The 12068-nt window shown below is 52.2% G+C and overlaps 1 protein-coding gene across 3 annotated transcripts; it reads left to right on the top strand.

Moving 5' to 3' along the window:
• The first annotated feature begins 1456 nt into the window (after positions 1–1456).
• Positions 1457–11975, top strand: KDF1 (keratinocyte differentiation factor 1). Of its 3 annotated transcripts, none has more exons than XM_003127722.5 (4): positions 1457–1514; positions 8164–9234; positions 10741–10815; positions 11380–11975. In XM_003127722.5, exons 2-4 carry the CDS (start codon positions 8196–8198, stop codon positions 11460–11462), a joined length of 1197 nt encoding a protein of 398 aa, XP_003127770.1. In that variant the 5' UTR covers positions 1457–1514; positions 8164–8195; the 3' UTR covers positions 11463–11975. The 3 variants fall into 3 exon arrangements, with proteins under 3 accessions (XP_003127770.1, XP_084819621.1, XP_013844247.1); XM_084963495.1 differs by having other exon boundaries at positions 1457–1713; XM_013988793.3 differs by lacking the exon at positions 1457–1514 and adding an exon at positions 1641–2973.
• The last annotated feature ends 93 nt before the right edge of the window (positions 11976–12068 follow it).

The raw sequence follows: 12068 nt of genomic DNA, 5'->3' as shown, positions 1-12068 counted from the left end.
CTCAGTGGGTCGGGTATCCAGCATTGTCATGAGCTGTGGTGTAGGTCACAGATATGGCTCAGATCTGGCGCTGCTGTGGCTGTGGCGTAGGCTGGCAGCTCCAATTTGACCCCTAGCCTGGGAACTTCTCATATGCTGCAGGTGCAGCCCTAAAAAGAAAAAGAAAAAAAAAAAAAAAAAAAAAAGGAATGATAAAACTTGCAGTGGAAGGATTAAATAATACTATGCAAGTAAAGGATTTAGCACAGATCCTGGAGATGCTCCCTCAAAGTCACTTGTTTATTGGTGCTTGGTTGTTATTAAGGGGAGCAGGAATGCAGGATAATCTGACCCCTGACTCTTGCCACCCAATGATGTCGCCTCCTGCAGCGACTCCATGAGATGCAGTAATTATGGCCCATTTTGGCCACCTCTGCTGATCTGAGATGTCTTTCAGACTACACAGCCCAGTCCCCTTCTCCACCCTGCTCCTAGGCCCCAGAGCAGAGGCCCTTGTCTTCCTCTGCAGATTCCTGGAACAGAGAAGGTGAACTAAACAAAGCTTAGGAACTAGGCCCCCAATTCTGCCTCAGGACAAAGGGAGAAATCAGAGCCCTGCAGTTCACTCAGTACAAACTATCTGCTGAGCACCTAGTATGTGCCATGTCCTATGCGGGGCACCTGGAGTATTTGGGAACAAGACCATACCCTAGTCAGAGGCTAAAGGAGAAGACAGAAAACAAGAAAATACTGTGCTGAGTACTACGATAATGACTACAAAGAACTGCTCTAGGGAGTTCCCATAGTGGTGCAGTGGTTAAGGAATTCGACTAGGAACCATGAGGTTTCGGGTTCGATCCCCGGCCTTGCTCAGTGGGTTAAGGATCCGGCATTGCTGTGAGCTGTGGTGTAGGTCGCAGACTCGGCTCGGATATGGTGTTGCTGTGGTTGTGGTGTAGGCCAATGGCTACAGCTCCGATTAGACCCCTAGCCCGGGAACCTCCATATGCCGCGGGAGCGGCCCTAAAAAAAGGCAAAAAGACCAAAAAAAAAAAAAAAACCCAAAAAAAGCAAAAAACTTTACAAAAAACAAAGAACTGCTCTATATAACAGAAAACTGGACAGGCACAAGGGTCAGGGAAGGCAACCCAGGATACAAGCTCTTAGAGCTGAGCCTTTAAGGCCTGGCAAGCGCTCCGCGGGCGCTCAGAGAGTGCTGGCACCGTCTGCCCATTTAATTGGAGAGAATACTGAGCCTCAGCGTCTGACCACTGTGCCCGCCAGGCCCCGCTCACCCGGGTTAGCCAAGGGCGGCTGCAGGGGTAGCGCCAGAGCACGGCCGCCGCGCCCGCCCAGCTCCCGGGGCGGAGCCTCCGCCCAGGTAAACGGCGAAGGCGGCGCTTCGCGGAGGCAGGAAGTGTGTCCCCAGCGGCGGCCCGTGCAGCGCTCCCGCGAGACGCTCACCTGCGCACCAGGTGAGCGGCGCGGGGGCGGGGGGAGGGGCCCAGCCGGAGGCCGCTCACCTGGCGGGACAGGTAAGCCCCGCGCGGACCCGAGGGGGCGCGAAGCAAGGAGACACCAGGGTGGAGAGACCCCCGATGCTACGCCCGGGCGGGCAAGGGGCCCGGGGTCGGTTCCTCTGGGGCCACCCTCCCACTTCCGGGGTGCGCGGGCCGGCCGGGCCGGGCCGGGGAGCGGCCTGAACGGGCGCCTGGGCTGGGCGGGCAGATTGGGGTAAGGGGGCGCCTTGTTCGCCCTTAGGGCTGCGCTGCTTGGCGTAGGAGCCTTGCTCGCCCCGGGGGTCGGGGGCGGCAGGAGATAGTGAGCGGTGCATACTCCTAGGAACAGTGTCGGAAAGGCTGGGTCCGTCCGCCGGCGGAGGGCCCCTGCGGCTGGAGAGAGGGTGGTGCTTGGCCCGAGGGCATTACTGGTGGCGAGGCTGTGCTAGTCCGAGGGGCAGTGCCGGGGTCTGGTTCTTTCCTGCCTCAGGGACTAGGTGCCCGCGGCTGTGGGAGTCGCAGGCTGAGCCTTTGGGGCAGGAGAACGAGGGTGCACGGATGCCAGGCGCGAGAGCCGACGGCTGTTTCGTGAGCAGGGCTGGGGTGCCCCTCTCTGCCAGGTGTGCAGGATCCGGCTGGGCACTGGGGGTGGGGTTGTAGGACAGAGGCTGGCGAGGTCAGGCCTGTCTAAGGCACCTTCGGAGGAAGGGGATGGTACCGCAACAGACCTCGAAAAGTGTGTGTCCTCGGAGGACTGGGGGGTAGGGGAGAGCATCAGTTAAAGTTTGGGGAGGGCTTGCCTGGGGCCTGGGAGCTTCTGACCCTGAAGAGGATACCTGCCTTGGGGTGTCCAGTGACCCAGCCCCTCCCAGGTGCCAGGCTCAGCTTTAAGGCCCCTGTAGCAATATCTCATTTAAACTTCAAGGTAGCCCATGAAGATATTGCTCACAAGCCTTGTTAAAGGTGAGAAAAGGAAGCCAGGAGTCTTGCCCCAGGCCACAACAGGGGCAGGGCCCCTCCCCTCACTACACCTCGTGATTCGTGTTCTAGGATTTGGGAGGTGGGGCAGCAGCAGCCAAGGGGGAGATACAGCTGGGACAGAATGGGCTGAGATTGACTTTAGGAGGGTTCTGGGCCTAGAGAGAAGGGGGAAACTGAGGCTAGGCACTGTCCTTACCCCAGGTCTTGCCCCCGACCCCTTTCCTCCATCCCACCTGCATTTCAGGGGGTATGGCACAGAGCAAAGTATGGGGGGGCCGAGTCTGGCAGACCACAGTATAAATCCAGCTCCACTCCTTTGCAGCTAGGTGTTTTCTGGGCCAATCACTTCACCTCTCTGAGCTTCAGATTCCTGACCTGTAGAGATATGATACTTACAGGGCAATCGTGAGTGTTAAATAAAGGAAAAGTCCTTTTGAGCTGGAGCCTGTTTCTGGCCCATTTGCAACTATTTCCTCAGCATTTCGCGCAGTGGTGGGCACATGGTAGGAGCTCGGTAAGTATTTACTGGGTATGAGTTCCTGTTGTGGTTCAGCTAGTTGAGAACCCAGCTAGTACCCATGAGGATTCAGGTTCGATTCCTTGCCTTGTTCAGTGGGTTAAGGATCCGGCGTTGCTGCAAGCTGTGGCATAGGTCACAGATGCCACTCGGATCCAGTGTGGCTGTGGCATAGGTCAGCTGCTACAGTTCTGATTCGATGGCTGGCCTGTGAGCTTCCATATGCCACAGGTGTGGATAAAAAGAAAAAAAAATGTTGGATGAATTTAATGAATAGGAGCAACTCCTAAAACCTTGGAGGTGGAGGAGACAATAACCCAGACCTTGATCAGTAACCTCTTGATGTTCTGACAAACCTCACGTCCCCCAGAGCTCAGTGGGGTGGAAACAGTGTAGATGCACCCACACTTCTGATCTAAAGGTTGAGCCCTCCTTGGGCACAGGCTCATCCATGGAGCTGGCAGCTGACCACTTTGACTGTCCCCTTCTTCCAAGTAGCAGATGGGAAGGGGTAGTGGATAAGTGTCTGGGCAAGGCCACTTGCATTCAAATAGATGTGTGGCTCTGGACAACTTCTTTAACCTCTCTGTGTCTCAGTATAATAATAATAACAACAATAATTACCCACAAATAAGGATATGAGAATTAATTGTTCAATACATTTACTGAGAACAATGTAAGCTATCAATAATTAACTCTTTCGCCAGAATACGCACTCCTAAGGTTAGGAAATTTGGTCTGTTCTACCACTGTATCCACGGAATTTAGAAGTGTCTGGCATATAGTAGGCTGTCAGTAAAATATTTGTCAAATGAGTGAACGAATGAATCCATACCCACCCCAGCATTGCTCAAACCAAGGCAAAGGGTTTAAACCACTTGCCTCTCTGGGTTGTGGGACTTTGGAGTCACCTGTTAAAATTTCCATTTGCACACCTTTGGAAGGGGAACCTCACCCCTACTCTTGCCAGACTCTACTCCCCCCACTCTGGTCAGCCTAGAGCCTAAATCTTTTTTCGTTCTACCCAGAGGTCAGACAGAATGTCTCCATCCCCTGAAGTATTTAATATACCAACTCTGTTCCAGGCACTGAGGCAGAAAGGAATTACAGTCCCTGCCCCTCAGGGTCATATAGGCTTGAACACCGAGTTCAAGGCCAACTTAGCTGACCAAGAGCCCAGCAGAAAGAAGGCGGTTAGGAGAGGGCTTCCCATCTGCTTGAGGTTCTGGCGGGTCCTGGGGGGGAGGGCTGAGTGGGGCTGGGGGAGAGGTTGAAGAGTGGCAGAAATGAGGAATTCCTGTATCCTCCTCATTCGCATTCACTATGGCTAACATCCCCGCCTTTTCTCTGTCTACACACAGAAACCTTCTGTTTGGGGGCAACCTTTGAGATTAAGTTGCAGACATTTAACATTGGAAATTTAACATTGACATAATACTATTAAATAATATAAAGTCTATTTTTAAATTTTACCAATTACCTAGTTTCCTTTGTTTTTTTTTTGTTTTTTTTTTTGTTTGTTTGTTTTTTTCGGTCTTTTTGTCTTTTGTCCTTTTAGGGCCGCACCCACGGCATATGGAGGTTCCCAGGCTAGGGGTCTAATTGGATCTATAGCCACTGGCCTACGCCAGAGCCACAGCAACTCTGGATTTGAGCCATGTCTGCAACCTACACCACAGCTCACGGCAACTCCGGATCCTTAACTCAGTGAGCGAGGCCAGGGATCAAACCCACATCCTCACGGATGCTAGTCACATTCTGAGCCACAATAGGAACTCCACCAGTTTTTCTTCTTGATCCAGGGTCCAATCCAGGATCACACATTGCATTTAGTTGTCATGCGCCTTAACTTGGGCTTGTCTGATGTTTCTTCATGGTTACATTCAGGTTATACATTTTTGGCAGGAATATCCCATAAGAGATGCTGTATCCTCTTTAGTGCATAGTATCAGGAGACATATCATGGCAGTTTGTTCCATTATTAATAATGTTAACGTTGGAGCTCCCATTATGGCTCAGTGGAATCGAATCTGATTAGTATCCATGAGGATGCGGGTTTGATCCCCGGCTTGCTCAGTGGGTTAAGGATCCGGCATTGCCATGAGCTGTGGTGTAAGTCACGGACTCAGCTTGGATCCTGCATTGCTGTGGCTGTGACATAGGCTGGCGGCTACAGCTCTGTTTGGATCCCTAGCCTGGGAACCTCCATATGCCACAGGTGTGACCAAAAAAAAAAAAAAAAAAAAAAAAAAACCCACATTATCTTTGATCTTTTGATTTAAGTAGTGTCTGACAAGTTTCTCCAGATTTGTGTTATTTGCTGTTGTTTTTTAAATTCTCAACGGCTGCAGTAAGTAGAAGGGAATCGAGGTGGCCAGAATGGGGGCCTTGACAGTACAGTGTCTGGGTGAAAGATGTTAGTGGCACTCTTTAGGGAGATGGCACTGATTTGCCCAAGGCACGTTGCCTATTAGAGCCAGAACTGGGGCTAGAATACAGATATCCTGAGGTCTAGTCCCAAAATTCCTTTCCCATCACCAGTTCTAGGACACTAGTGCCATTAAATCAGGGATAAATAAAAAGTTAAGGGATTAATGTCTCAGAAGATCCAGGCTAAGGATAGTTACTGCCCAGCAAACCCCTCCATGTAATCAGGGGCCCTCCCAAATACAATACTGTGAAATGTTCCCACAGGCAGGGTTATTTACTCCCATGAAGCTGCATATATCCTATTTGTTCCAACTTATTAGCTTTTAAGCATCTGTTTTCCCGATAAAACCATATGTGAATTATAGGAACAGGGTTCATTCATTTTGGGTTCTACTGTGCCCTAACACAGGACCAGGTTCAGTTTAATCTTAGCTCTGAACCAGCAACCAAGTCAAAAACAGAAAGAAGATGTATTTATTTTGAGGCTTGGCCTGCTTGCTTGCTTGCTTGCTTTCTCAGCCACACCTGCAGCATATGAAGTCCCTGGGCCAGAGATCAAATCCGAGCCACAGATGCCACCTACATTGCACTGCAGCAATGCTGGATCCTTAACCCACTGTGCCAGGCCAGGGATCAAACCTGTGCTACCCCAGAGACAATGCCAGATCCTTAACCCACTGTGCCACAGTGGGAACTCCAAGGCTTGACTTTCATGTCTAATCAAAGGAAGTAAAACAGTGGTTGGTGTTAAATGTTGATAGGAAAGCAAATCTGAGCCAGGCTGCAACATTGACTGGGGACCTGTCGATTCCAGGGTCTGATCTGAAGGAAGAGGGCAGACAGGGAAGGCGGTAATGATCAGTTCTGTGGCAAGTCTCGTGGAAGGGCATTGTTAGCAGCCTCAGAGGCTCTGTGCTGGGGGCGCTTACCAACAGTGCGAAGAAGTGGGGAGACCATTGCCCAGGAACGAGATCCGAGGAGATTTTTCTTTTTATACTGTAAAATATGCGTTACATGAAATTTACCATTTTAATTTTAAAAAGTAACTTTAACCTTATAGTCTTGTGGCATTAAATGCTTTCACATTATTGTATAACCATCACCACCACCCATCGCCAGAACTTTTTCATCTTCCCAAACTGGAACTCTACTCATTAAATACTAACTTCCCATCCCCCCAGCAACTACCATTTTGTTTTCTGCCTCTATGAATTTGACTGTTCTAGATATTTCATATAAGTGGGACCATACAATATTTGCCTTTTTTTGTCAGGCTTACTTCACTTAGCATAAAGTCTCTGGGCTCATCTATGTTATATAATATATCAGAATTGCATTCGTTTTTTAGGGTAGAGTAATATTCCAGTGTATGGTTTTGGTTTTGGTTTTGGTTTTGTTTTTTGGTCTTTTTAAGGCCACACCTGTGGTATACAAAGGTTCCGAGGCTAGGGGTTGAATCAGAGCTACAACTGCGGGCCTACACCACAGCCACTGAAATGTGGGATCTGCGCTGCATCTGTGACCTACACCATAGATCATGGCAACACAAGCTCCTTAACCCACTGAGCAAGGTCAGGGATTGAACACACGTCTTCATGGATACTAGTCCTGTTCATTAACCACTGAGTCACGAGGGGAACTCCCACATTTTGCTTATTCAGCCAGCCACCCACTGACATTTGGGTTGTTTCCATCTCTGCCTATTGCGAATAATGCTGCTGTGAATATTACTGTGTAAATATCTGTTTGAGTGCCTGTTTTCAATCCTTTTGGGGATATACCCAGAAGTAATATGGCTGGATCATATGGCAATTTTGTTTTAGCTTTTTGAGGAAGCTCCGTACTTGTTTTCCACAGCAGGTGTAACCATTCTACATTCCACCAGAAATGCACAAGTGTTTCAGTGTCTCCATATCTTTTCCAATGCTTGTCATTTTCTGCTTTTTCTTTTCTTTTTTTTTTTTTTTTTTTTTTTGTCTTTTGGCTGTTGTTGTTGTTGTTGCTATTTCTTGGGCCGCTCCCGCGGCATATGGAGGTTCCCAGGCTAGGGATTGAATCGGAGCTGTAGCCACCGGCCTACGCCAGAGCCACAGCAACACGGGATCCGAGCCGCGTCTGCAACCTACACCACAGCTCACGGCAACGCCGGATCCCCAACCCACTGAGCAAGGGCAGGGACCGAACTCGCAACCTCATGGTTCCTAGTCGGATTCGTTAACCACTGCGCCACGACGGGAACTCCTGCTTTTTCAATAGTAACCGTCCCAAAGGTCCCGTTGTGGCTCAGCAGTTAAGAACCCAACTAGTATCTGTAAGGATACAGCTTCGATCCCTGGCCTCATTCAGTGGGTTAAGGATCCTTCATTGCTGCAAGCTTCGGTGTAGGTCACAGATGCAGCTTGGATTTTGCATTGCCATGGCTGTGGGGTAGGCTTGCAGCTATGGCTCCAATTCATCCCATAGCCTGGGAACTTCCACATGCCATAGGTGCAGCACAAAAAAGGAAAAAAAAAAAATAGTAAGCATCCCAATGGGTGTGACGTGCCAGGAGATTTTGATTTGTAGATTAGATCACAGAGAACGTCCTCTTTGGGAAGCAAGAGAGCAAGGGTATACTAGATAGGGTTCATGGGCATGCTTGGGCCCAAATACCTCACAGACCTCCTGGAAAGCAGAAGTCTGAAGCTCCTCAGGACATAGCGCAGGAGTATGCCCTTGACCTCTGATCCCGACTCCTTCCTGGCCTCTCCCCCACAGGTCCCTGGCTACAGCAAACCATGCAATAAGCCATGCCCCGCCCTGGACACCCCCGCCCGTCATCTGGGCCCCCACGCCTGGGCCCCTGGGAGCGACCAGCAGAGCTATGCCTGGAGACGTATGATGAGCCATCCCGGGCCCCACCAAGCCGCCGCACCCGTAGGCCAGACCCCAAGGACCCTGGCCACCATGGGCCGGAGAGCCTTACCTTCCTCTCCGGCTCTGCTGAGCAGGCTGCTGAGCCCCCAGCCTGCTGCCTGCTCTGGCGGCCCTTGGTGTGGGACTGGTGCCGGGCTGCCTTTTGCTTCCGCCGCTGCCGGGATTGCCTCCAGCGCTGTGGAGCTTGTGCGCGGGGCTGCAGCCCCTGCTTGTCAGCTGGGGACTCCCCTGAAGGGACTGCTGAAGCCAGCTGGGCCAAGGAGCACAATGGAGTGCCCCCCAGCCCTGACCGTGCCCCTCCTAGCCGGCGGGATGGCCAGCGGCTCAAGTCGGCCATGGGCAGCAGCTTCAGCTACCCTGACGTCAAGCTCAAAGGCATCCCTGTGTATCCCTACCGCAGCGCCACCTCCCCAGTCCCGGATTCGGACTCTTGCTGCAAGGAGCCACTGGCCGAGCCCCCATCCATGCGGCACAGCCTGCCCAGCACCCTTGCCAGCAGCCCCCGTGGCTCCGAGGAATACTACTCCTTCCACGAGTCGGACCTGGACCTACCTGAGATAGGCAGTGGCTCCATGTCCAGCCGCGAGATCGATGTGCTCATCTTCAAGAAGCTGACGGAGCTGTTCAGTGTACACCAGATCGACGAGCTGGCCAAGTGCACCTCAGACACTGTGTTCCTGGAGAAGACCAGTAAGATCTCGGACCTTATCAGCAGCATCACCCAGGACTACCATCTGGATGAGCAGGATGCTGAGGGCCGCCTGGTTCGCGGCATCATTCGCATCAGTACCCGAAAGAGCCGTGCCCGCCCCCAGGCCACAGAGGGGCGCTCAACCCGGGCGGCTGCCCCTGCTGCCGCTGCCCCTGACAGTGGCCATGAGACCATGGTGGGCTCAGGGCTCAGCCAGGATGGTAGGTGGAGTGCCACAGGGCCGAGGGGCAGAGTGAAGGAGGCTCTGGACGGGGAGGGTGGCACTGGGGTCTTTGGCTGTTGTGGGTCTATCCCTTGGCTGGTTCCAGCTCTTCCTTCCCCTTTTTCTCAACCCCTCTACATCTGCTAATAGGCTCTTTCTGTTCCCTGCTACCACCTGCCAGAGTAGCTTCCAGGCCTAGCCTGATTAACCCAGGAACCCACAGGAATTCGGACCTCTGGCGTATCCTGGCCAAAACCCTCACCCACCACTGCACAGACACATGCACACAGTCACACGTTGTCTGTATCTTTGTTTAAAACATCTCTTCTTGGAGTTCCCATTGTGGCTCAGAGGGTTAAGAACCTGACATAGTGTCAGTGAGGATGCAGGTTTGATCCCTGGCCTTGCTCATGGGTTAAGGATCCAGTGTTGCCCTAAGCGGTGGTGCAAGTCGCAGCCATAGCTTGGATCTGGCATTGCTGTGGCTGTGGTATAGGCCGGCTGCTATAGCTCCTATTCAGTCCCTAGCCTGGGGATTTCTATATGCCACAGGTGTGGCCCTAAAAAAAAAAAGAAAAATTAATTTTTAAAAACAGAGAGTTCCTGGAGTTCCCATAATAGCTCAGTGGAAGTGAATCTGACTAGCATCCCTGAGGATGCAGGTTCAATCCCTGGCCTTGCTCAGTGGGTTAAGGATCCGGCATTGCCATGAGCTGTGGTGTAGTTCACAGCCGTAGCTTGGGTTCTTCGTTGCTGTGGCTGTAGTGTAGGCCAGCAGCTAGAGCTCTGATTGGACTCCTAGCTTGGGAACCTCCATATACCACAGGTGCAGCCCTAAAAAGATCCAAAAAAAAAAAAAAGGTGAGTTCTCATTGTGGCACATTGGGAAAGAATCTGACTAGTGACTATGAGGTTGTGGGTTAGATCCCTGGCCTTGCTCAGTGGGTTAAGGATCTGGCGTTGCCATAAGCTACGGTGTAGGTCGCAGCTCAGATTTGGCATTGCTGTGGCTGTGGCATAGGCCCACTGCTACAGCTCCTATTGAGCCCCTAGCCTGGGAATTTCCATATGCCACAGGCATGGCCCTAAAAAGAAAAAAAAAAAAAATTCAAAAAACAGGGAGTTCCCAGAGTTCCTGTCTTGACTCAGTGAAAACGAATCTGACTAGCATCCATGAAGACATATGTTCAACCCCTGGCCCAGCTCAGTGGGTTAAGGATCTGCCGTGAGCTGTGGTATAGGTTGCAGATGCAGCTCGGATCCTGTGTTGCTGTGGATGCGGAGTAGGCCAGCAGCTATAGCTCTGATTCAACCCCTAGCCTGGGAACTTCCATATGCTGCAGGTGTAGCCCTAAAAAACAAAAAATAATAACAATAAAATATCTTTTCTCTAGCCCAGCCCAGGAGTGACTGGCCCCTCCCTCACTGGGCTGGGGGCAGAAGTGGGGAGTAGGGCTGAAAGGATGTGATAATGACCACTGCCCCCTTCCTGTTCCCTCCCTAGAACTCACGGTGCAGATCTCCCAGGAGACGACCGCAGATGCCATCGCCAGGAAGCTGAGGCCTTATGGAGCCCCAGGTTTGGTCCTGACATGAGGAATGCAGAGAGGAGAGGGGACTGCCCTAGGGGCCCCCCACCTTCCCCTCTCCTGGCTTCCTCCTGGGGTGGGTGATGATGGGATCAGAAAGGGATGAGAAGCCTGAGCAGCCTCATACCCCATCCCAATCCTGCAAGAGGGCTTAAAGATTTAGCTGGGAGAGATTTCCGGGGATGCCCCTGAGGCAGCAGGGGGCAGGCGCCCAGAACCTGCATCTAACCCCAGGTCACTGGAGAGGAGAGTGGAGGGCAGGGCGGGAGGTGGGGGGCATCCATTGTTGCTGGTAAGGTGCCCTGTGTGGTTTCTACTGCTGTCTTCTTGGCCTTCATGATAAGCCCCTTGAGAGCAGGGTCATTACCCTTTGCAAAGAGCGAGACTGGAGGTTCGGAGAGGTCAAGAAACTGAGCAGATCACCCAGCCAGGATCAGCTGACCCAGGCTCAAGTCCCCTTCTGCTCCTTCTCAGCAGGCTTTTCCCTGCCCAAGGGACCTGGACAAGCCCCTCCCCATCTCTGAACCTCTGTTTCCTCCTCCCTTCCCCCTCAGGATACCCCACCAGCCACGACTCGTCCTTCCAGGGCACTGACACAGACTCTTCAGGGGCACCCCTGCTCCAGGTGTACTGCTAACATTCGCCAGGCCCAGTGGCCACAACCCCTTCTGAGAGAAGCACAGACTACAGCATGAAGAGAGAGGCCAGAACCCCCCTCTGTGGAAGGCAAGGCCACGAGCCAAGGTGCAGTGCCCACCCTGGCTCCTCCCTCCTTGACTGATGGGTTCCTGGACAACATGCATTTCACGGGGCCATGGTGCCCACCTCCCTGGGTCCCCTGCTGGCCCGAACCCAGCCTGGGTCATGGAAAAAAAGACTGAGGAGGGGAGTTAACTTCCGGGATTGAATCCCGACTCTCCCCCAATACATGCTCCCCCTGTAACATACACCCCCTAACCAATCATGCAAACCTCCCCCTCCCCGGGACAAAGGGAGCCGGGGTAGTAGCTAAAAGAAGCTTGTCTTAAATGGATTGGGTTGGGAGGCAGGCAGGGCCTCTGGAATTCTGTGGGCAGTGCCCACTCTGTATTCTATTGAGTGGTTCTCAAGTGATGTCCTACGTGCTAACATGACCATACCACAAACTTAACAGACGTCCGTTTGCTCATCTTGGCTGTGAATACTGTCCTTTCTGCCCCATTTGCCTGACTGCTGCCCAGAGTAGGACAGGATAGGCCGCCCA

Source organism: Sus scrofa, chromosome 6 (genome assembly GCF_054392235.1).
Source record: "Sus scrofa isolate SSC_HxYL_T2T_F1_AM1 chromosome 6, Sscrofa_HxYL_maternal_Yorkshire_Landrace_v2.0, whole genome shotgun sequence".
NCBI classification, from domain to species: Eukaryota; Metazoa; Chordata; class Mammalia; order Artiodactyla; family Suidae; genus Sus; species Sus scrofa.
The sequence above is the reverse complement of the archived record's forward strand: the minus strand, read 5'-3'. Positions and strand labels throughout refer to the sequence as shown.

Bases quoted from the DNA above. Each gene is read 5' to 3' on its own strand.
- KDF1 (XM_003127722.5), top strand. From the start codon at position 8,196: ATGCCCCGCCCTGGACACCCCCGCCCGTCATCTGGGCCCCCACGCCTG. The intron at 9,235-10,740 runs GTAGGTGGAGTG...TTCCCTCCCTAG, and splicing joins CTCAGGGCTCAGCCAGGATG to AACTCACGGTGCAGATCTCC. The intron at 10,816-11,379 runs GTTTGGTCCTGA...CTTCCCCCTCAG, and splicing joins GAGGCCTTATGGAGCCCCAG to GATACCCCACCAGCCACGAC.